Raw genomic sequence first — 24,909 nt, 5'->3', positions numbered from 1 at the left:
ATGTGAAACTACAAACATGGCGGCCCACCGTCATTCTGCTCTGCTGTTAATCTTTATTAACTGTTTGGATGATGCCTGATTAATTTAAGACCTGTTTAACTGTGTTATTCCTACTTTGTGTAAATGGGACTTAACGTGGCGACGTGATATGAAACGTCATGTCTGTCGGGTTAAATTGATTCAAATGGACATTTTTCAGGGTCATTTAGGACCTGAAATAAATTTTAAAAAAGTAAAACCTTTATTTTTTTTCCCAAAACCTAATTAACTATAATTAATTTGCTGACTAATAATTTGTCTGAAAGCCACTTTCTCATAAAATCGTTTCAAGTCAAACAACACAAAAAGCACATAGCTCGTATTCAACGTATATCTTTATTTGAACGTTTCTCTTCTCGGTTCATCTTTTATGTATGCTGTATTCATTTTAAAAAATGCATCTTAAACATATTATTTGTGCAAATCTGCAATGTTTCAGGCTCATTACATTTTATTACAATTCTGATACACCAGAAAATGTGACCAATAAACTTAAAAATGACCTAAAATAACATCAAAACCAAAGAGGAAAGTTGACATACTCAGACAGGATGGGGCTTCTATCAGCTCGTCTCCATATATTTTTATTTACTTGACTGTAAAACACATTTAGAGACTAACCTGTCTCATTTTTCTGACAACAATGAACAATAAATCACAAAATGTTGGACTGGGTACCCGTCACACCAAACAAAGTCTTGTAATGGGGTAAAATTTTATGGAAAATCTTTACAATTAATCCTTAATGAAGTCAAATGTAGTTCTAAAATTACATTTTTTTTTTTTTTTAAATGAAATAAGAATATTTAATTTCAAATGTGAATCTTAAAACTCCCTTTTTCCCAAAAAGTGGTGAAATTTGAACATTTGAAACCGTTTTGTCTCATTTTTACAAAATCAACACACCGTCCTCGGCTAATTCACATGACGGCGCACTTCTCCTCTGCTTTGCTCTTCAGCTCAGTGACCGTGGCCGAGGCCTTCTCCTTCAGCTGGTCCATGTCCATGTTCTGCAAGTTCTGAAATTGGCCCATTAAGGAGTCCTTGCCCTCCTCCTCGGTGGCGTCCTCGTCCACCATCTTCAGCAGCTCCTCGGGCACGTCCACGTCGTCCCCGGCCATCTCGATCATGTTCTCGTCCTGCTCGCTCTGCAGAAACATTTAGAGACATGTCAGGACTGTAGAGACTTGTGTTCTGACTTCTGATCAAATAAAACTGATTTTGGGTCATTTGGGAATAAAAAGAGAATTTTATTTGTGTTTTTTATTTAATCTCCTCTCTTCTTTGATTTTATACATTCACTTAATGAAACGGTGCTGGTTTGATTTCAAATATTGAAAATGCAACAAAGAAGGAATCCTTATTTTTACTCTGGGAGCCATTTTTCAAAAAACTAATCTGGTGAATGGTCATGCAATGGGCACCGTCTTCTGTTGACTCAAAATTTCAATCTGTGGGATTATCTCGAGCACGTTCAGCGTTTCTTTTTATACTCCTAAACAGAGTCTAAAGATAGTTTGCATCGCATTGCACGGGGCAGTCATTTCTAATTTCACATCAGTATAAATGACAAAGAATCTCAGCTAAAAAAAAAACTATGTAAAATTGTTAATTTTCAGTTTTAATAAAATGTTTTTTATCATCAAATAATGTAAACACAATCTGAGGAAAATATTCACATTAATTTTCTACTTTTTAAATGATTGAACTCCACATAACATATTATTTGTTTTGTTTTTTTAAAGCAAAATACCACAAATTGAAATAATCTAATGTGATTTTTTTTTTTAAACAGAACAATAACTTGTTATCACCATAAGACTAAAGGTACAGTACATTACACAGCATTTCTGCATTCGGATCAGAATTTATTGTTAAATGGCTTAAATACCTTTTTTGCTCCTTACATTCTATTTTAGCTGATGATCCTTTAATGTTCTCCAGTTGCTCAGTTTGGGTCAAATAAAGTCAATAATCCAGTAAAGTAAGCGTTTCTGTTTCTTGCAGTCAGTTCGCTCTGACCCTTGTCCTAATGAGCTTGGCAAACGTGCTCCGTGTCATCTGGCTTTCTAAGAGTGGAGGTGCAGCATGCTGCACAGGTTAATGTCCTGGATCTGGACAGAACGTCTCCTTCACTAATCTGCAGCAGAGCGTCCACCTGCTGTCTGACTGCAGCTGCCAAGTTCCTCCATCGCTGCAGAGGAAGCAGCTTCGTCTACAGGTGCAGGTGAAACCCTCAGCTGAAATGTCAAATTGTGTGTCCCCACATTACTGAAGAGTGTCGGTATTTAATAAAATGCTCAATTATACCGTCAGATATTATTATAAGTTCAACGGAAGTGATTCATTTAAAATAATCATTAAAATTTTTAATACACTTAATTTACTTGCTTAAACTGATAGACATCAGATGTTTTTATAATTATTTTTCAACAAGCATAACTCCACAGGTGAAGGGTTACACTCTTATTTTTATTATGAGCTAGCTTGAAAAGTGGGCGATCATGTAACTGCAGGTCATGTGTGCATGTTTGTCTGTTAACAAAAATAGCTCATGAACCACGGGATGGATCCGATAGAAACTCCCAAAAACTGATTAGTTCTAGGAGTCCACCTGATTCAAGATGGCTACCACAGCTAATCAAACACAAAACATCTGTAACTCAGTCAGTTTTACAGATGTTGAGCTCAGTTCTAGTGTGGTAGTAGCTGAGCATCATCCTCAACACATTCTCCAAGCGCTAACAGATCATGCCAGACCTACTGTATGTTTAAAACTGTGGCATGCAAGGCAGCAGGCGATATGCATTCCTCCAAAGAATGCCAATTACATTATCTCCCATTCATCTTTGTTTTTTACTCGTGCAAAGTACTTCACTGTAAACGTAAAGATCATGTCAGACCTTAATCTTCAACATCCAACTTTTAGAACATATGATAATGACCCAAAGACCTTATTTTCCATGCAGACTGGGCAGCGATCACTGGATGGGCAAATATTTTCTTCTTCTGGGCAATTAAAACATAAAATTAACAACTCAGGTAGAGATTACAATAAATGCTTCACAACACAGCCTGCAACAAAGCTCGTGCAAAAGGACAATGCAACCGTATACACAAAACTGTATGAGCTCTTTGTGTAAAATCTGCAAATAAATTATTTCAAAAGGAAGGAAGAATTCATCTGTAAAGATTAAAGTCTTACCCTGAGTCAAATAAGGAAGCATGTAACACGGAGTGGAGCTTAAATTCACATCTTAACCTGCATAAGATGAGGACAGTGAACATCTTGTTGTTTTTTTGTTTGTTTTTGCAGGAAAAAAAATATGGCATCATTTGTAGCAGAATGGAAAGCGAAAAGAGAATAAGAAAAAAGATTTTTAAAAATCACAGAATTAGGTTATATAAAAGATAGTAAAAACAAATTTTATTCTTTTCTCTTATCGTTTTTCTGCGTATTCTTTTGTTTTATTATCTAAAATTTTCCAATTATTTTCTTTTTGTAATATTTTTCTTCTTTTATTTATTTATACTTTTTCCATTCATCTTTCTAGGTACTTGTGTGTGTGTATATATATATATATATATATATATATATATATATATATATAAACCATTCCAACACTCTTGCAATATTCTAAACAATGTTTCTAAACTTTAAACGCTCTAAAAGAGCACAGAATGTCATGATTTCAGTTCTGCCCCCGGCTGCACTCTTGGCCACGCCCATTTATCGACTCTGCAAGGAGATCAGCTGATCAGCTGCAGGAGGAAGCTGCTTCTTCAGATGTGGGCTGCACACAAGTGCTAAATAATTTTAAATAATTTATATTAAGTAAAAAAATCCACGCCGATCTTATCAATCAGCCATTGTGTGTCATGTCCAATCTTACTTTGAAAAACCACAATAGAACGAGTCCACGAAAAACAAACCACGAAGTAGCGATGGACTACTGTAACTCCATGTCCTCTCTAACTGCATCCATATATCTCCTCTTTGTCTTTTTTCTGCCAGCCGCATTTCTAACATCCTTCTACCAATGAACTCACTCACTGTCCTTTCTCTGGACATGTCCAAACCATCTCAGTCTGGACTCTCTAACTTTATCTCCCAGTTGTTCAACCTGTGCTGCATCTCTGATGATCTCATTCCTAATCTTATCCATCATTGTCACTCCTAAGGAGAACCTCATCATCTTCATTTCTACCACTTCCAGTTCTTTCTCCTGTCTTTTTGTCAATGCCACTGTCTCCAGACCATACAACATAGCTGGTCTCACCACTGTCTTGTAAACGTTTCCTTTGACATTTGCTGACACTCTTTTGTCAGAAATCACTCCTGAAACTTTTCTCCATCCGCTCCATCCTGCCTGGACTCTTTTTTACCTCTTTACCACATTCCCCATTTTCCTGGACAATTGACCCCAAGTACTTGAAGTCCTGCACCTTTGTGACCTCTGCTCCTTGTAGCCTCACTGTTCCACCAGCCTCCATCTCATTCACACACATGTACTCTGTCTTACTACGACTGACTTTCATTCCTCTTCTTTCAAGTGCATACCTCCACCTCTCTGTTCTCTTCCACATGTTCCCTGTTCTCACCACAGATCAAAACGTCATCTGCAAACATCATAGTCCACGGGTATTCCTGCCTGATCTCATCTGTTAGTTGGTCCATCACCAGAACAAACAAGAAGGGGCTCAGAGCCGATCCTTGATGCAATCCCACCTCCACCTTGAAGCTATCTGTCAATTTTCAGCACATCTCACCACTGCCCTGCTGTCCTCATACATGTCCTGTACCAGTCTAACATACTTCTCTGCTACTCCAGATTTCCTCATGTAATATTTTTCTAAATCCATAAAGACCCTGTACTTCTCCCTCAGCATCCTCAAAGCAAAGATGGCACATGTGGTGCTCTTTCTTGGCATGAAAGAACTGCTCTCAATCCCAGTCCCTGCTCACAGTCACCTCTCGTCTAAGTCTAGCTTAATATGGGCACCAGCACACTTCTCCTTCATTCCTCAGGTATTTTCTCACCCTCAAATATGCCATTGAACATTTGAGTCAAAAAACTCACTGACATCTCTCCAAGACATTTCCAAACCTCCACTGGTATGTCATCAGGTCCTACCGCCATGCCCAATCAGGTTTGCTCCAATCACCACTCTCCTCCCTGAGAATACTCGCTATCACTTCACCCAGATCATTTCAATATTCATCTTTCTCCTCCACATCACATCCAATCTGTGGAGCATAACCACTGACAAAATTTAGCATCAGATCTTTTACTTCTACCTTCAGGCACATCACCCTATCCGACACTCTTTTCACCTCTGCTACATTCTTTGCCAACTCCTCCTTCAAGATCACCCTTACTCAATTAATTTTTCTATTCACACCATGGTAAAACAGTTTGAACCCTGCTCCAATGCTGCGAGCCTTGCTGCCTTTCCACTTGGTCTCTTGGACACATAAAACATCTACCTTCCTTCTCTGCATCATGTCAGCCAGCTCTCTATCTTTGCCTGTTATTGTCCCAGCTTTTAGAGTTGCCACCATCAGTCCTATATTCTTGACTTTCCTCTTCTCCCTCTGTCTCCTGACAGGTTTTCCTCCTCGTGGTCTTCGACTAACAGCAGCACAATTTCCGCCGGCACCCTGTTTGTCAACAACACCAGTGACGTCATTGTTAACCCGAGCCTTGATCAATCTGGTATGGTATGGCTTTATACTATTAATGTGCTGAATTACATGGTTTACCTGCAGAGACAGACTCAGGTGTGTTTACCTTTGGCAGCCTGTACTTATCCCTGAGGCACACCCTCAGTGTTGCCCTCTCTGCCTTCTTGTGTAAGAAATCTGCGTCTCTCTGCATCCTGGACGGACAAAAAGATGTACAGATGTCATTGAATGATTCCTTTTAAAACTCACCACACAAAAAATTACATACAGTATATATTTTTGGATACATATTTTTTATGAACGCTTGCATTCTAAAAGTGAATGCCTACAAGTTCTTTACAGTCTACTTAAACTGTTTTAGCAATTTTTATCTTTTTTTTTCTCCTTTTGGTTATATTCAATCACTAAAAGATGACTGTGATACTTTGTGTTAATTTAAGCCTGAAATAGACAAAACAAAACAAAACAACAAAAGTACCATATATAGGAAACAATATTTTGCTGCAGAATAGAGAATTATAAATTATCTTTACCATTTTTGGCTCCAAAATCATATTTTAAGAAAATCTTTACATCTTTAAATTCTGTGCTATCATTATTTAAGACTACTTGTTACGGGTGTATACTTCTGTAGCTTAATTATAGCCCTCATGCATTTCCCTCAGCCAATTACAGAAGAGATTATTGGCCCAAATTGAGTAAAGCAGATCTTAAATTAGTCCAAAACATCACAGTTGAACAATAAATTACAAAAAATAAAATAAAATTGCGTTTCAAACAAGATTATTTGTTATGTCGATGCAATAAATGGGTTTAATCTGAGTTTTAGATGTGTGCAACATTTTTCATGTGCTTTAGAGTTAAGATTTGCATAGTTCATAATCTTATTGTAGAAATGTTCAGATCAAATTCAAATTTGAGTTATTTTACAAACGGATCACGTGAGTAGATGGGCTGCAGTAATCTGGTTATGTAACACAGACTGAACTAATCTCCGTGTTGCTTCAAAATCTGTTTTTATGATGAAAATACTACACTTGTGAATTTCACATATTTTTGAATTGAATTATTCCAGTTAGAAACAGATGAATTACTTAAATAATTTTAGATGAAAGCTGTGGGTTAAAATTGTGAAATTGTGTAATGAACTAAAAAGTGAAATAAGAGTACAATCTGTCTTTTGAGTCAGAAAAAATATAAACATGTAATCCTTTATGCAGCAGCTGATTAATTATATCAAAAGTTCAATACCATATACGCATAATTTATTACATTTAAGTAAGCATGATTGTTTTTTTAGGTGGAAGAACTAGAGAATCCTACAAGATATCTATATAATTTTTGTGCAGAAACCAGATGGTTATTAGATGTTTTTTACAAGTGGATTATCAACGTTGCCAAACTTTGAATTAACATAAAACCACCATTTACTAGGCTAATACATCTGCTTTGACCTTCAGAAACAGATGCATTTCTCAAAACTCCTGTTTATTTAATATCATAAAGTAGCCAAAAGGAGATTTTAGTGAAGTTTAAATGAGATTAACAGTTTGCATCTGATAAAGGGTGGAAAATAGGAAGTTATTGATAAAACACATCAAGGTCACATTTGACTTCCTGCAGCCATCATGTTGTCCTCAGGCCTGCAGGTCCTCCTCCTGTCACTTACTTCTCCTCCACCAGCTGTTTCTGGTACTCCTCATACTCCTCGCGTGTCATCCCTGCAGCTTTGGCTGGATCTGAGGGGGTGGCCTCCTCTTCTTTGTCACCTCCACCACCAAAACCCATTCCTGACAGGGGGTTCCCGATCATGCTCTTGATCAAAAAAGCCATCCCGACTTGTGCGTGCGCTCACTCCGCAATGGAAGAGGGGCTTTTTGTGGAGAAAACACAATATCACCCTCCTTTGACTTCGCTTTGGCTTCCAAATCCAGTGGTAGCTCTCTTGCTAACCTCCTGCTTGTCTACGAAGTGAAGGACACACTGATGGCGAATACCACACACACACACACACACGTTTTACAAAGGCCATAATCTGGATTTAATCCTCCCTGCTTCACTAAACTAAGAGGCAGATGGCCTGTTTTCTCTATTTTTAAACCACACAGACCTGAGTATTTTATAGACCTGTTTGATGTTTGAAACCTTTTAAGGCAATGCTTGCTTCTTAAATAAACATAAAAATAAAAGTGTGGGTGTTACATATCCACACTTTTTACTAACAGAGCACAGCAGCTTAATCATACTAGTGAGGTGCAGGCCGGCCCATGTGCAGCTTACACCGCTGAGATCAAGCCGAGCGGAGGGAGAGGAGCAGGATTATTTTCTCATTTATCCCCATGAAGTCATCCTTCATGCAGCACTTGTTGTTTGACCGAAGGGTGGGAGAACGGGACTGGAAGGAGACGCATCTCGTCGCTCCATCTTTACTCCTATCACATCTTTAAACTCACCTAAAGCCCATTTCAGATACATTCATCCATCCTAAAACCTGTCCAAAATGTGTTTTTGTTTACTTAAGCTGTTTTTTAAGAGAACTTTTTGGATAATTGAATTCACCGCCAACAAGTTCCAGCTCAGTCCACATGGATGCGGCCAAAACACCTCCCCTATGAGGCATCGAGAGAGTCCTAAGCAACTATCCAATCCACCTCAGCTGGCTTCGATAGGATAGAGCAGTAATTATTTAAAACTTTAGGGTTAAAAGATGCAATATACAAATCCAAAACAGAGTAGATGTGTCGCGCTACACTGGTGATCACATACAAAACGAGACGTCACTTATGTCAACAGTTTATGTAATTTGTTCAGGCAGAGAGCACGTCTGACAACACAAGAGAAAACAGCAGATTCTTGACGTTGGGGTCGCTGAACACTTTTTTATACAAAAATACCGTCATTGCACTTTTTTTTTTTTTTTTTAAAACATATTTTTTTTATGTTTAAGGACTGAGGCAGATTTCAGTTTCTGAAAACAAAATTTGAAGTTCTGACCAGGCAGAAATACTGTAAGGAACATGGTACATATCTTGCTGAAACAAGTCTCACACTAGCATTCATACACAATTTACTGATCAAATTAAAAGTCTTCTGATAATTAAAACAAACTCTTAAACAAAACCATTTTCTCCATGCACAATAACTTACAATCTGAAAATAATTGAACTGAATTAGGAAAAACTGACAACTTCTCGTATAAACCCACATCATCAAAAGAACTTCTTTGCTGCTGCTTCTTGTTGACTTCTACAAAAAAAGAGAAGACAATTTATGAGTTCTTTAAGAAAGCAAACATGCTTACAAAATAAAAACAAATGAACTTTCTTACTTGTACATGATGTAGCAGAAGAACAAGACTGACTGGACGACGATGACCACCACAAAATGAACAGTGGACAAGCAGGAAGGCAAGGGGGGCAGCTCGGGGCACTTCACAGCCTTATCACCAGGGATCTGTAGACGAAGAGCAACAAAATGTGCAGCTACTATAAGAAACTGACTGTCTTAATAAACTACAAAACAACAACAACAAAAATAAAAGGAGAGCATCCTGTGCTCCAGCATCAACGTGTGGCACGGAGGCTGCACAGCTGCAGAAAGAAAAGCTTTGCAGAGAGTGGTGAAGGCTGCACAGAAGATGTTGGAGTCAGTCTCCCCACCATCAGACATCTACACCTCCAGATGTAGGAAGAGGGCCAACTGCATCATGAAGGACCCCGCTCACCCAGCACACACACTTTTTGCCCTGCTCCCCTCAGGAAGGAGGTTGAGGAGCATTAAGTGTAAAACCACTAGACTGAGGAACAGCTTCTACCTGAAGCTGTTAGACTCATAAACCTCTAACAAGGAAATCACTAATGTCACTTTAATTGGCGACATGCGACTTATCTGTGCTGCTGATTATCCATGCTGCTGATCGCTTGCCTTTATGCAGCTGTATTTATATCAATCTACTCACTACAGATGCATGTTCGGGCTGCTGTTCAATATACCGTATTGTTTTATATTATTAGTGTTTAACATAAATCTTAGACCTTTTCGTGTATTTAGTGTTCGTTTAGCGTATATCTTAGAACTTTATATACGGTTTCTTTTTATACTTTATATTTTTGAGGGTTTTTTTTTTTTTTCATTTAGCCTTTATTAGTAGTAGGTCGTCTCATTGAGCCACAAGAACTCATTTTCAACTTTGTTCCACCTCATGTACCACATGTGATGCGATGAGAAGAAACATGAACCTTGAACTTCAAGGACAATGGGGTTCAGTGTGCAAAAAAAACAAAAAAAACAATTTGACATGAAGGGAAGGAAAAGGTGAAATCAATGACCTTTGACCTGCCACAAGTTTTCCTTAAAACGTTTAGAGTTTAATACCTGAACGTTACGCTGAACCAGGTGGTCTACGTCTCTTTTCACGGTGTGTAGATGTTCCTTGATGTCGTTGAAGTGCTGAATGGTTTCGTACGTCCCCATACCGACTGCGTTCCCCTGGTGCTGGGCAGAGCCAATCTGTTTTAGGGACTCATGGAAGGAGCTTCTGCAGAGAGGGAGGACACGCAGACCTTAGAAAACGTACCGTATTGTTAAAGTATTGCATCTGAAGGCCTGAAAAATATCAAGCGAAGCCATGTTAGTGGGCGGTAAATATGCTGTGTGCCAGTTAATTCCAGTAACAGAAATGGTCTAAATTAATCCTTTAATCCCTATTCACTGTAGGCTCCATTGTCGCAAAGTTCAAACACCAGAAAATTACCATCTGATAAAAGAGGTCACGATTGCTAAATTAATCCCTTATAAAACATGTTCTGACAACAGATTACAAGAGCAGTGGGTTAAGAAAGAGAGCGGAAACTATCTGGATTATCTCATTTATAACAGGGAATGTTATGATACTAAAGACTAAATGAAAATGGTGATTTAAAATAACTAAACATTTTATTTTCCTTTACATCTACTCTGCTTTTTATTCAGTGTTGAGTAATTTTGAAATGGGACTATCTTTAACACCAGCGTCAGTTCACGTATTTTATTCAGATGTTGAAATGCAAAACATTCAAAACAAATTAAAACGTAAAATGAGATTTGTAAAATGTGGCTCTTTGATTTGTGTTTGCTGACAAAGGATTTAATTGTAAACTATTTAAATGGGTTTAAAAGTTACAGCAGGAAAAACTGGTTTATTTGCAGACATCGGCGTATTGATTTGGGTTTTAACACTTGGTGTGGGGAGGACATGTTGAGTTTCCAACAATGTTTATGTATTTCTTAAACCATAAACTCTGGTTTAACACGCCATTACAAACTAGCTGTGTTTTTATATTTAAATACTTGGGATGAGTACCAAAAATGTGCTAAATAAAAGGTTTTAATTTGGAAAAAAGTAATTCTGTTTATGACTTCTCAGGTAAAACAGACATTACTACCATTTTAAACCTGCAATAGGCCTTTACTGGTATACTTGTTCTTTACTTCCAGTTTACTTTGTTCACAAAGACGTAACGATTATGACTATTTCAAGTTTAATAGACATTTTATACATTTTATAAGACTGAGCTGAACACAGCACCTCAGACTGAGGAAGTCTTTCGGATGAAAGACGAAACGTTTCTACATTTTCTTGTTGTTTTTTGTTTTTTTGAATGTCCAGAGGACCAGATTTAACTTTTTTAGATTTTTCTACATGGATTATTTAGCATGCATCAGGAAATTTAATAGACATTGTTACTAGGGATGCACGATATTGGATTTTTGGCCAATATCCGGTATTTAACTTTAATGCTAATATCTGCCGATACTGATACCATACCGATAATATTGTGCACCCCTAATTGCTACATTCATTTTTGCAGATCTGAAACAAAGAAAATAGTTTGATTTTACACTCTCTAAATGTGTTTAACTCCTAAACTTGTCATCCTCTTGAAAAAAAAAAAAAACTTTATATCTATCTTCAGAAATATAAGTATGGTAGAAAGCATTCTATCATTTGAATTGCTGTAGCCTAACACGGCTCAGAATGTGAAGACAACAACGCTCAGCTGGTAAAACTTACTGGTCTTCATTTACTTGGACGTGTGGCACTTACATGAACCTTCTGTAAAAGCCCAACTCTTGTTAAAACACATGTTGGACAGTACAGGCTAATGCATTTAACTCGTCGTATTTGTCTTAAAGATTTGCGTCACTGATAAAATCCCTAAAAATCATTATGTTCCCCTAAAAAAAAAAAAAAAAACATTTTTCAAGTCTGCAGAAGCTCAGATTAAATTTAGAACAGTAAATGTAATTTCATCCAAATATAAAGTTTTAAATACAAAATAAAGTCACCTCAGAGGAGAATCTAAGCCTGGATCACATTTCTCAGCAAACTGTAATTTCTTAAAGTTGATTTCTTACACGGAGGAAGCAATACGTTCCCTTTATCATCTTAAAACACATCTAAGGCGATTACGAAGGGCAAAAGTGAGTCGACAAATTAACAGAATTTCCAGCAGTGTAAGTAGGAAGGCCCCGGGGAGGATTGTGACAAGAAATCAATTGGATGGGACCCGTGTTTTGCTCGTGTATGACAGATGTATTTAAAGAGCGCTAATCTGATAAGGGCAAAACGGTGCTAAGATGGGGCCTTTTCTAGCAAGGTCTGAGACAGGGATGACATGTAAACAAAATCTAATTTGTTTCACAGTGAATAGTGGAAAAAAAAAAATTCCCTTGAGAAAGTAAGTGAGCATTATTAAACCCTGCATGTAATCTTCATCTCCTACAAGTGACCCATTTCTGAACAGAAAGCCTCCTTTGTATGTGCGGAGAGCCCGAGATGAAGTCCTATCATAAACTCTGTTTAAATGACGGGTCAGGATAAACCGAGAACTTAATCTACCCAGTAAGACAGATCAGTCGTTCACATTAGCACATTAGAGGGGCAAGCTGCAGCCTTTTGCCAGTGTCTGAACTTATTTACCGCATCAATCAGCTTACTTCTGAGCACCAGCCTATCTTAAAATTGCCTCTCAGCTTATCGACATTTTACCTACTCACTATGGGTCATCGTTCACCCGCAGAGGTCAGCATGCAGGGCTGAATGCAGAAAAAAATGTAAATATGACTTAAGCACCGCTTGATTTATGTGTCAACCGTATGATAAAGAAAATCATGTATGCAGCATAATTTAAGAATAGATGTTCTGCTGGATTGAGGGCATTTCAACAGCTTGATTCTTTTACGACACAAGACCAAGAGATTAATGTTACATAAAATACAATCTTGGGATTTTGATTAATTCTTTTCTGCAGACGGTGTGATAAAACAGACAATTAAACAGCGACTCGAGTTCAAATGTGTTGTCACTGTAAAAACATGGTTAGTCAATCAGAGGCTTTAATAGAATACGTTGGAACAAATTAAATTTTAGAAGCATTTCGAAACGTTTCAGATTTGATTATTACTCAACTAAAAAGGGTATAATCTTGTATTATTAATGATTATTTCATATGACTAGTTATTAGATTTGTATCTAAATCATTTGGTGTGACTGAGAAAAATCCATGCGCTAATCTGATAGTGAAGATTTAATCTGTCGCGAGACCACTGCAACTAAATCCCAAGTCCAACGACACAAAAGCACAAACAATACACAAGCCCCTAAAAGTTGGGATTAATGTTGAATGTAAAATCAGTGAGTTTTACTTAATGCAAGTAAAAGCAAACTGTTATTTCAGAGTTTGCTTCGTTTTGAAACCTCTTAAGCTGAAATACTGGTGTCATTTTTCACACTAAGAGTGGATAAAGGTGATTTTATTGTTATGAAAGAATAGGATTTAAAGTGCCGGTGACGTGCAGGTCCTACAAATGCAAAAAGCAAGAAAACACCTCAGCTGAAATATTTGGCACAAAGCACGTGATTTTACCCATTTTGTCAATTAACATTTTCTTGTGAACTTGGTGTAGCCAAAGATAAACGGTGACGTCAAAGAGGAACTTCTTAGTCTTTGTGTAAAGAAACAAAACTGACTTTTCTTTGTTTTACTGATACAGAGACTCAAAATAATCTATAGAAACATCAGATTATTTGCTACTGCCCGTGTTGTTAGCCACTGTGGCAAAGCGCTCCAAACAGGCGTTCCCTTTGTCACCACTTCCTGTTACTGCAAGTTGTTTATTTGTCATACGCAGGTTAACACAAGGTCAACAGTGCAATGAAATGTTCAGGATGAGAAGAACAGATTCAACTAAACACCAGGAACAAATATGAAAATACTAAAGCATGCAATAAGAGTACATAAAGTACCAAAAAGTGAAAATGAATTACAATATTTACAAAGTCCAAAAGAAATATAGTAAACAACAACCTGGTAAGACTATAGCGAAGCAAGTAAGATGGATTTGTATGAATACGTATTTCAAGGTAGTAATATAAAAGCTTAAATGCACGATATATATTGCACATTAACAAAGTACACAGGTTGTGTGACGGGTTATTGCACAGGTAGTGACACTGAGATGAATTATGATGGTAAGGTAGTGACATACATGATACAGCCACATAGTGCAGCAGCAATAAACAGGTGTTACAGTTGTGGCTTGGTGCAGTTATTGTCGAGTTCAGTAATTTGACAGTTTGTGGATAATAACTGTCCAAGTCTTTTCGTGCACGATGACAGACTCCTGTATCGTCTGCCTGAGAGTAGTAGACGGAAAAGTTCTTGTGCTGGGTGGGTGTGGTTCTTAATGATACTGCACACTTGCAAATATATCAATATCAGCGGCGTTAATTGTTTTTTGTGATACGTTATTAATGTATCTTTCCAAAAATGCCTTCATATTTATTTACCCCAAGAATTTGATGTCACAGGCACTCTGAGGTTGAATATTAATTCAACTATCGTACAGTATTTTTTGTAAACTGTGTCTGAAGTACAAGCCTGGACAAATTGGTAAAATGGGTTTCTGGTAAATGCAACAACAGTGTTGACTGTCCTACAGGGCAGTGCGTGTTTCCAGCAGCAGCGAGTCATAAGACGGCAGACTGACTTCACAGCAGCTGGATTACCAGGCACCTGCGATGTTACAACCATGACATCCTGAGATTAAATACGATTTATGAGATTTATCCTGCAGGATTTCCCTTGTTTTCCTCAAGTATAACGGCTGTCTCTTTATGTTCGCTGCAAAAACAACAACCAGCTTTTAAGACCGAGCGCACGTGTGCAAGAGCACCGTTGTTACTCACCTCATCTCATTCAGATTTCTGAGAACCTCCTGCTGCGCAGCTACGATGGAGCCCAGCTGCTGACTGGCAGAATCCAGCTGAGAGAAAAACACATCGTACTGGTCGGTAACAGACTGACGCTGGATTTAAAAAACTCAAAGAATCAACTATAATACACAGTGAAATGACTGCTTTGCTTCTTGGTACCAATTGAAACCACATCATATGAATTTGTATCCACAGTAGTGGGTTTTTTTTTTTAGCATTTTGTTGCGATTCGGTTTCTTGGTGCCCACCTGTCCTGACCCAGGATGTCCTCCTTTCTTTGCCATCTCCTCTGTGACGATGGAAACGTATCTGCGCTGCTCGTCCAGGAGCATAGCAAGCTGCCGGTTGACCTGTTTGATCTCCAGATGGATCCGGTTCTGGCCTTCGAACACCTGACGGATCTCGCGGTCACTCACGCTCTCGTACGGATCCTCAACTGAAAGAGGCACGAACAAACAACTAATAACAACAAAAGCAATAAACTTTCTGTGGATAAACCAAAAAGTTAATTTGTGCTCATATTTGTTTATTTTAAAATACATTTTGAGCTCAGACCTTCCAGCTTGCATACGTTGACCAAAACTGGAAATATATGATTATGAAACATTTTAGATAAATTTAAACGAAGAATCTTGGAGTGCTCCAAAAATTGATAATAGCAGCTAAAATAAGAGTTGAAAAAAGCTCACTCGTGCACCAGCCGGTGAAAAAAGGTGCTTTTTGTGCGAATAAGTAACACATTATAAACCAATTTTTAGAAAATAGAAGTGAAAGGATGCTGAGGGTGCAAACTGTAGCAGAACATCTATAAAGAGGGTAACACATAAGACACTAGTCATTGTTATGATGAATAACTTAAAGTATGTTGTTACCCAAGCATTTTGGAAATATAAAACATGAGAAGAAAACTTACTCGGCTCCCCTTGAACGTTCGGGTGCTCTTTTTGAAACGCCTCTTTCTTTTTATCAAGCTCTTGCTGGAAGTTTTGAAATTCCTCCTGGTACTTGTCTTTCTCTTCTTTAGGAATCTCAGCTTCAGCTGGAGGCTTGAGAGAGACACACACACACGCACGCACACACACACACACACACAATCAGTGCGTAAAATTACAGCTGTGTTTAGCTGAAATAAAAATGAAGTAATAGATACACATGGGACAGAAAAGATGTATTAGAAAATGTAGTTACCGGTTGCTGGCCTGGTTCTGAGAGTCTGAATAACAAGAAGGACAAAACATCGTGGTCATCTGATGGAGGCAAGAAATTCTCAATTAGAAAATCAATGCAACAGTAATGCATGTATTTAATGGCAACGCCTCACGTTACAGTGTAACAATTCTGTAATTATAGAGTATCAACATTAAGTTGTCACAAAAAATATATTTTTAATAGAGACTGAATGTCAAATTAAACTAGAGAAATTGTATTTTCTGCTAAAATGCAGTGTGAATGCTTATTGCAGAAGAATTTACTGAAAAACAGCTGAAATTAGCTAGAAAAAAAACCATGCTGAAATTGAAAAACAATCCTAAATCACCACAAGAAACCAGAAAGAGCACATATTTGCTGAATTAGGTTTAAATACGCAGAAATCAGCACAAAAATTAGGAAATTAGCTAAAAAAGCTGAAATTAGAAAAAAAAAAAAAAAAAACAGCTGAAAAGTAGCTGAAAAGTCAGAAAGAAGCTTAAACTACCAGAATGAATCGGAAAGAGCTAAATGAGCTAAAAAAAAAAAGGTGGAATTAACTGAAAAAGCTAAAATTAGCATAAAAGAGCAAAACATTAGCTGAAATAGCAGAAAAAGCTGAAACTATTTGAAAATGCTGAAATTAGTATAAAGAAATTAAGTAGGCTGAAAGTGGCAGAAATTGCCATGAAAAACTTCAATTTATCTGAAAACAGCTGAAACTACCTTAAAAATGCTAAAAAGCTAACTGGTAGAACAAGCTTGAATTATGCGAAGAAAGCAAAACAAACATGTTTGTCCAATTAGGCTGAATGAAGCACAAATTAGCACAAAAATGTGGAACTTATCTGAAAAAAAAAGCAAAAAAATTAGTAAAACCAGCTGAAAAGTAGCTAAAAAGGAAGAAAGAAGCTTAAATTATTAGAAGGAAGTGAAGAACATTTTGCTGAATTCGGCTGAAAAACATTGAAATGAGTGCAAAAAATGTGGAATTAGCTGAAAAAATAAAAATTTGCATAAACAGCTAAACAGTAGCTGAAATAGCAGAAAAAGCTGAAACTAGTTGAAAAAGGTGAAATTAGTAGTAAATTAATTAGGCTGAAAGTGGCAGAAATTACCATGAAAACTTCAGTTTATCTGAAAACAGTTGAAACGAACTTAAAATGCTAAAAATGTAGCTGATAAGGTAGAATAAACTTAAATTATGAGAAGAAAGAACAAACACGTTTTCTCAATTAGGCTGTTTGAAAAAGAAATGAGCACAAAAATGTGGAAATTATCTGAAAAAAAAAAGGCTGAATATTCCAAAAAGCTAAAGTTGAACCAATACCAAAAGTCCTGGCAGGACTGTCCTGAAAGAGCTGAACGTTTTGATGTGATTTGTTGAAAGAGTTTGAAAACCACGGGACGAGAATCGCGCTGAAAAACGTATGGAAGAAGAATGGATCGCAACAGTGTGAACGTTTCATAAGCGTTCAAACAATAAAACAGGATGCAACATAAAGAAATAAAATAAAATCATTATTACAAGATGCTTCATCATTAACAAAAAGAAAAAAATATGTAAAAACTTGTTTCATTCTGTTCATTTAATAAATTATAAAACACCTGTTATAAAAAAAAAAATTATAAAAAAAAGCCAGTAATATGTGATGAACTAAAAGGGAAGGTGACAAGAGAACAAAACATTTTATTAAGTTTATTCTGTAGATATTAGGAAGTGGTAATAAAATAATACCTGCTAAACCACCGGTGGCAGCTGAAATACCAAAGAAGCCCTCAGTAGGAATGATCATGTTTTCAATCTTTGTGCAGAACTCGTAGTCCTCTTTATCTGGAGTGAAACCGTTGTTGATCAAGACCTGACAAACATTAGAAAACACTTCATTATTTCTTGTAATAACACCAGAACTTGACTGTAAAGTATATGTACTTAGTTCGTACACAGCTGCGACTTCACCCACCGTCAGTGTCTTTTTGTAGTACGTTATTTTGGCTCTGATGGGATAAGGTTTGTTGCGGAAATCTCGTAAACACGTTCCGAGGGCTTGTGTGGTGCCGTCGCTGCATGAAAACACAATTTTAAAGAAAACTGGAATGCAACAAAACATGGCTCCACATTATTATTATTTTCCAAGCTAAGAGCAAGTGGAAAACAAAGTATAAGCAAACGTTATTAATGTTTTTGTAAACATCTCTTTAGTGTAATGTAAAGTCTATAAACTCCAAGACAAACCAGAGTGGCACTGAAAAAGTGATTTAAAGCTTTCACTTGCCCAGGGGGAGATTAGTAAAGACAGAGGATTATTTACTTTCCAAGCAAATATAATCATATTTTCTAATCTTCTTTAAGTTGCTGAAATTTTAGTTGGTGATGTCATCAGAGGAAAGCAAAAAGAAATGTTTACTTACTTTTGGTGGTCATAAACAAGCTGGCCGTTGTTCCCAACAACAAGAATAGTTGGGTTATTTTTCTGAAATCATAACATTATGGAAAAGAAAACAAGTTAATCTTTTTGTTTTCTGATGACTAAGTGGCTTTGCGCTTCAGTAATCTTATTGAAAATATCTGTCGAAAAAACAAATTATATTTAAATGTCAAATTAAAACAGTAGTTTTTACGAACGCAGTTATATTTAACATAATTACAGTTGATTTCCACATCCGCCAGACAAAAATAAAAACAATGTACGACAACGAAGCTCCTCATTTAGCAGAAAGACTGCTGCAACACAAAAACCCCTCAAATAAAAAGATATATAAATAATGTTACAAAGACACAAACCTTCCCATCGTTGTCAAAGGAGTCAAAAAAGATTCCAACTCCGTTCCACTTATCAGCAGCACCGTAAACTGGACCATCGAGGCCTTGTTCAGTGGTGAACCACACAGCCTGAGGGAAGGGGAAAAATCAGAGGAATACAGTTTTTTTTAAACAAAAAGGTTTAAAATTTTACAGATCCAACAGTACCAGTACTTTTTTTCTCCCCAAAATATATGGACTTCCACTTACATTCATTTGAAAGTCAGGGCTTATATATAAAAAATGTCCCACCTTTTATGTTTTTGACTTTTACTACCAAAACAAAGAGCTATAATCAGTTTTAAGAAAACACACTATTTTAGGTTGTGTTATGTCTGCTCTCCTGTTCAACATCACCGCTAACTGGGTGATGTGGTGAACAGTGGAAGATAAGGTGAGAGGCATGGTGGATCCTACTAACAGCACTTCAAGTCCTGGAGTTTGCGGACAACCTGGCTCTGGTCTGCCATACTCTCAAATACTGCTGTACCAGAGTTGTGTATTCCTATATTACAGAGTTGTGTATTCCTATATTACAGATCTTACTGTTCCATATTTTCCTAACAGAGCACTTTGCTCTCAGGCTGCAGGTTTACTTGCGGTTCCAAGAGTTTCCAAAAGCAGAATGGGAGGAAGATCTTTCATTTATCAGGCTCCTCTTTTGTGGAACCGACTTCCAGTTTCTGTCTGTGAGGCTGACACATGGTCCAGTTTTAAGACTGGGCTTAAGAGTTTCCTTTTTGATAAATCCTATAGTTAGGGTTGGCTTGTTATGCTGCTATAGGCTTAAACTAGTTGGCCTCATTTCCTTAAATGAATTGTTAAAATTGAATAATTTTCATTTGATACCATTTCTGTCTTAACGTGATTCTCAACTTGCGATTGTGTATCTGTTCCTCTCAAACCCAGCCGGTCGAAGCAGATGGTCGCTAGTCCTGAGCCTGGTTCTGCTAAAGGTTTCTTCCTCGTGAGGGAGTTTTTCCTTTCCACTGTCGCCTTCATGTTTGCTCAAGATGAGAGTTCTGTGATGGAGTTAAACTCAAAGCAGTCTGCTCCTCAGATAAATAATGTTAAATTATTATTTTTATATACGAATGTTTCTGTTCAGTGCCCTGAGATGACTTCTGTTGCGACTTGGCGCTGTATAAATAAACTGAATTGAAGTGAATTTAATTGAAATGGATTGGGCCTGTGCTTAAGAACCTGGTAAACACTCGTGCAGCCCTACACTGGACGCCAGAAGGCAAGCAGAAGAAGTGCAGACCAAAGAACACCAGGCGATGAATGGTGCAGCTAGAGATGAAGACTAAACCACACCTTGGGCACCATTCAGATGCTAGCCTAGTGCAGACAGGAGTGGACGACTTTAATGGCTGCCCTACATGCCTTCAATGATGATGATGATGATTATTTTTAGTAGATGTTGTTCCCCATAAATACCCCGACTAAACTGGTGCATTAGACTGTTAGATTTTTGTTGACAGAGAGTAAATCTTGGTGCAGTAGATGAGGACGAGAGTAATTTTGCTGTTTGGTCTTGTTATGAAACAAATCGACACGTACATTAATTGGAGTCAGACGCACCTTCTGAAACCAGCGGTGCAAGTTTGGTACTCATAGTGCAACCAAAGATGCTCAGTGCATTGAAGTGTTGTGTCAGACTGTAAAAAATAAATGCACGTTTGATGCAACTCGTTTAGAGAAATCTGAAAATCTGAGGCTTGGTGGACTAAAGTCGACAATTCTAAATATTGTTGACAAAAGTTTGAGACTAATTTATTGCCTGAGAAAAGTGCGGAAATTCATTTCTGTCAATTCATTTTTGTAAACTAAATCGACATTATTTAGGCTTGACGTCCAAGAAGAGGGTGTTCTTAAGCAAAAGCTGAAGCTTGCATAGTTTTCCTTTATTCCCCCACAGCCTGACACCCACTGAACATGGACTCCCGGTAGACAGCTCTATAGATGAAATGTGCACTGATTAATTAGGTATTTACATTATTCATAAAGTGGTAACAGTGAAAAACAGTAAAGCTATTCTAGCTCACTGCTTTGCAAACCACACACACACAGATGCCTCAGCCAACGGCACGTTTAAACCCAGACGGTCCGGTTGTTAAGCAACAGTTCAGACCCTTGCAACTTCATCCAAGCCTGAAACACAGGACTCTCTTGGCTGCTTCACTGAGAATTCAATTCTCCTTACCAGACCGTCAGCTCCCATTCTGCCTCTTCCTGTTACTCTGAAGGTCACCTCGGCCTCCCAGCTTTCAAAGTTGACTCTGTTTTTTGTCCACACAGACCCCCTTTGACTCCGGAGAGACGGTGTAATGCGCACCTGATCTGCGCTTGGAATGGCATCTGGAATAAAGACAGCAAGTATTGTGTGTAATTATTAGAGAGACTATTAAAAAGATTTCTATGGGTTGCTTAGTTAGGCTATTTGTTATATTTTGTTAAAATGAAAAACACACAGCTCAGGAAATATTGCACTTAAAAATAAAAGTCCCACTGTAGAGAATTATTTAAGACAAGTATACATTCGTCTCCATTTTACTTCAAGGAGAAATTGTATTTTTTAGCTCAGAATAACTTCTTCAGCTTAGTACCTAGTTAAATATATTTTTTAAGTATTTGTCAAATGTATTTGCAAAATGGCTCAAGTGGTCACTGTAGCATGGTCTCCTTAAAGATGTCACAATGTGATTTGTAAAGTTAATGAAGGCAGATTTTGCTCCTTTAATGAACTAACCAAAGATAAATGTAAGGTTAAGATGGTGACCCAACGAGGACCTGCTCATGTCCTGCATAGAAAACATGCTTCTCTGTCCCTGATCTTGTACCAACTATTTTCTCTTGGTTCTTAGTTACTGAAGTTACCTTGAATTATTTAAAGGGACAATTAGTTTGGGCCCCAAAGGCTGATGTCAGCAGCTAAATGTGATAAACGAATCCTAAGAAAGGCCGGTTTGTGCAAGAACACAGTTGGTAATGCATCTATATGTATCTGCGTCAGTCGCCTGACGGTTCCTGGTCTGGGCTTAGGGCTGCCATCTTTTAGAAAATGAAAAAAGATCACCGATTGGACAGGCTAACGCCGAGGAAGGGGGTACTTTGTTGTCTAGATAATATTTATATGCAGATATGAGATGCACTTTCAACCACGAGTAATGCCAACATGGATGACATGGATCTTAAGCTAGTGTTTAGCTCATTTTAATTAGCTTTTACTACTTTCAACCAGCCTTTCATTACTTTTGACTAACCTTTGGCTGCTTTTAGCTAGCATTTAGCTTTTGGTTAGTGCTTCTATAATAAGTGTTAACTTATATTAACTGGACCTTTTGCTATCTAACAAGGTTAAGTCAGGACATCTGGATGGATTGAACAAAGAAGAATACGTCTGTTAGATTTTTCTACCTGGATTATTGAGCATGCATCAGGAGATGGCCTTTTGCTACTTTTAGCTAGCATTTCATAACTTTTTGCCAAACTTTATCTGCTTTTAGCTTGCTTTTTGCTTTTATCTTGCAGTGGTAGATAAACTAACCAAAGTTTGCAAAGATAAATGTAAGATTAAGATGGTGACTCAGTGAGGACCTGCTGCATGTCTTGCATAAAGACATGCTTCTCAGTCCCTGATCTTGCACCATTTTCTCTCAGTTCTTAGTTAAGTCACCTTGAATTCACCAAAGGGACAATTACTTCAGGCTCTAAAGATCTAGCTAACCTTTGGCTGCTTTTAGGCACTTTCCTCTTCTAGCATTTAGAGTTGCTTCTTTTATCTTTAAATTTAAGCTAATGTTTAGCTAATTTTACCTATACTTTGCTACTTTTAGCTAGCTTTCGATCACTTTAGCTCGTGGTCTGCTTCCTTTGGCTTTGACAACTCAACTCCTGCATATTTCAGCAGAGTCGTTCATTATTCACTGTTCACATTGTATTTTTCCTAAAGGTGAAGTTACTCTAGTTTGTATTTGAAACGTGTTGACTTTAAATCAAAGTTTTTGTCCGGTTTAAGACGAGCAGCAGCTTAAAGCACACTTAGCTGAAAATTAACTAACCTATTCCCAGCAGATTAAACCCTGCCTCCTCAGCACAGATTAGATAAATCACTCACCTGTTTCATTATCAACAGATTAACGCTGGCTCTTAAAGTTAGTTGCTTATCAGTCTAATAAGGAAGGAGACTTTTTAGTTTCAAACATGGGACTGCTCCTTGTTTTAGTCGCACTAGCGGACTCCGAGATGCTAAAGCTGCTAAAACCTGAGCAGTTTTGTTTTGGAGCTCAGGATGAACTGATCACAGCTGGATCCGAACTTACTTCCAGTGTGGATCCAAAACGGAATGCTGCCGTCGGACTGAGACAGGTGCGGTCCTTTGAAGCTGTATTTGTACTCGAAGCGGCGGTGAGGAGGCTCCTCTGGGGCCGGGGGGGAGCCCACGGAGAGGTCGGCCATGCTCCGGTGGAAAATCACCGCCGTGAGGAAAGTTAACGCCAATGTTTGCAGGTTCACCGCCGGGAGCCGTGCTATGGACACCGCCATGTTTGTGTCTCTCTGCTGACGTAGCGCTCAGTACGCGCGAGCACGACGGCACGCTGTAGGGCCAACAGGGCGTTTTCTCATTGGTCGGTTTTTGGCTCCTATCTTTTGTTCCCGCCTCCTTTTCTTCATCTGCCCAGCTGGAGCCACAGAGGCCCACATGGTGAAACCACGTGGGCAACAGCAACATAGCAGATATTGCTTTATCATCATAATAATAATTAATAGGATAAAAAGTCTCGTTGGGCACACAAATAATGTAAGTGCTCGAGTTCTGAACATTTCAGTTTTCAAATGTTATGTGGTATTGAATAAAGTATCCAATTCAATACGTTGACCAAAATCCTATAGCTTCATCAGTGATCACCAACTGGCGGCCCACGTGCCTTTTCCGGTCTGCAAGGGTGTGCGTGTTCAGATTAATAAATGCTGCGGGCTTCCAGTTGCATTTCAGGCTCTTAAAAGTGTGATTTTATTTTCCATGAATGTTTTTTTAATCCTATTTCTTAAAAAAATATTTGCAACAATATCCACTAAATAACAGAGAAAGGTTGTGCACATCCTGATGTGCAATGATCAGTAGTGACTTCTGAGCATAATTATTGTGAGTAGTGGCTTAAGACTTTCCTTTTTGATAAATCCTATAATTAGTCGTCTTGGTTTCCTGACATATTCCTTATTCAAGGATTCAAGGTTCTTTATTGTCATTTGCATCACATGTGGTACATGAGGTGGAACGAAACTATGTGCACACACAGGGTCCCAGTTACATCCAACAAAAATACAAATTGTAAAGAAAAAATAGTGAGATCCAAATGAACTAAGAAATAACACTAAACTAAGAATACACTAAACTAAGAATACACTAAGCACTAAACTAAGAATACACTAAACTAATAATACATTAAATACACTAAACTAATAATACACTAAATACATTAAACTAAGAATACACTAAACTAAGAATACAGTTAGCACTAATAATACAAAACATGCACCAAACAACAGCAGCACGAACATGAGTCTGTGTGAGCAGATGAGGACGAATGAACACAGCAACATGAAATAAATCAGCAGCATGAGATCAGCATCATGGATAGTCAGCAGCACATATCAACAACCAAGTGGCATTACAGTGATTTTTGTCACAGTAATTTTCACAGTGATAATCTTGACTAGGGATTCGTGAGTCTATCAGCCTCAGGGTAGAAGCTGTTCAGCCTAGTGGTTCTGCACTTAATGCTCCTCAGCCTTCTGCCTGAGGGGAGCGGGGCAAAAAGTGTTATGCTGGGTGAGTGGGGTTCTTCATGATGCAGGTGGCCCTCTTCCTGCATCTGGAGGTGTAGATGTCTGTGATGGTGGGGAGACTGACTCCAACAGACTTCTGTGCAG

At 37.9% G+C, this 24,909-nt stretch overlaps 2 protein-coding genes across 2 annotated transcripts; both read right to left on the bottom strand.

Annotated features, from left to right (window-relative positions):
- Window positions 1–356: 356 nt before the first annotated feature.
- On the bottom strand, window positions 357–7,742 carry cplx4a (complexin 4a). The gene is made up of 3 exons (XM_037692634.1): window positions 7,395–7,742; window positions 5,832–5,919; window positions 357–1,187 (listed from the first exon to the last, which is right to left on the bottom strand). The coding sequence occupies exons 1-3, from the start codon at window positions 7,556–7,558 to the stop codon at window positions 960–962; spliced, it is 480 nt and encodes a 159-aa protein (XP_037548562.1). The 5' UTR covers window positions 7,559–7,742; the 3' UTR covers window positions 357–959.
- A 764-nt stretch (window positions 7,743–8,506) lies between these two features.
- On the bottom strand, window positions 8,507–23,543 carry lman1 (lectin, mannose-binding, 1). Its single transcript, XM_037692332.1, has 13 exons — window positions 23,298–23,543; window positions 21,179–21,333; window positions 18,955–19,062; window positions 18,582–18,643; window positions 18,134–18,233; window positions 17,908–18,031; window positions 16,170–16,228; window positions 15,895–16,027; window positions 15,230–15,417; window positions 14,955–15,031; window positions 10,100–10,262; window positions 9,054–9,178; window positions 8,507–8,971 (listed from the first exon to the last, which is right to left on the bottom strand). Exons 1-13 carry the CDS (start codon window positions 23,518–23,520, stop codon window positions 8,935–8,937), a joined length of 1,554 nt encoding a protein of 517 aa, XP_037548260.1. The 5' UTR covers window positions 23,521–23,543; the 3' UTR covers window positions 8,507–8,934.
- Between the last annotated feature and the right edge of the window lie 1,366 nt (window positions 23,544–24,909).

The sequence above is a fragment of the Nematolebias whitei genome, chromosome 18 (genome assembly GCF_014905685.2).
Source record: "Nematolebias whitei isolate Nwh7 chromosome 18, NemWhi1, whole genome shotgun sequence".
In the NCBI taxonomy this organism is placed as follows: Eukaryota; Metazoa; Chordata; class Actinopteri; order Cyprinodontiformes; family Rivulidae; genus Nematolebias; species Nematolebias whitei.
This window is presented reverse-complemented; position numbering and strand designations above follow the sequence as displayed.

What these genes read in the sequence shown, in the direction of transcription:
- cplx4a (XM_037692634.1), bottom strand. Translation starts at nt 7,558, where the DNA reads ATGGCTTTTTTGATCAAGAGCATGATCGGGAACCCCCTGTCAGGAATG. An exon ending in AAACAGCTGGTGGAGGAGAA is followed by an intron (nt 5,920 to 7,394) that starts GTAAGTGACAGG and finishes TTGTCCGTCCAG; the next exon opens with GATGCAGAGAGACGCAGATT. An exon ending in ATAAGTACAGGCTGCCAAAG is followed by an intron (nt 1,188 to 5,831) that starts GTAAACACACCT and finishes ATGTTTCTGCAG; the next exon opens with AGCGAGCAGGACGAGAACAT.
- lman1 (XM_037692332.1), bottom strand. Translation starts at nt 23,520, where the DNA reads ATGGCGGTGTCCATAGCACGGCTCCCGGCGGTGAACCTGCAAACATTG. An exon ending in ACTACAAAAAGACACTGACG is followed by an intron (nt 18,032 to 18,133) that starts GTGGGTGAAGTC and finishes AATGTTTGTCAG; the next exon opens with GTCTTGATCAACAACGGTTT. An exon ending in TGCCACCGGTGGTTTAGCAG is followed by an intron (nt 16,229 to 17,907) that starts GTATTATTTTAT and finishes TGCCTCCATCAG; the next exon opens with ATGACCACGATGTTTTGTCC.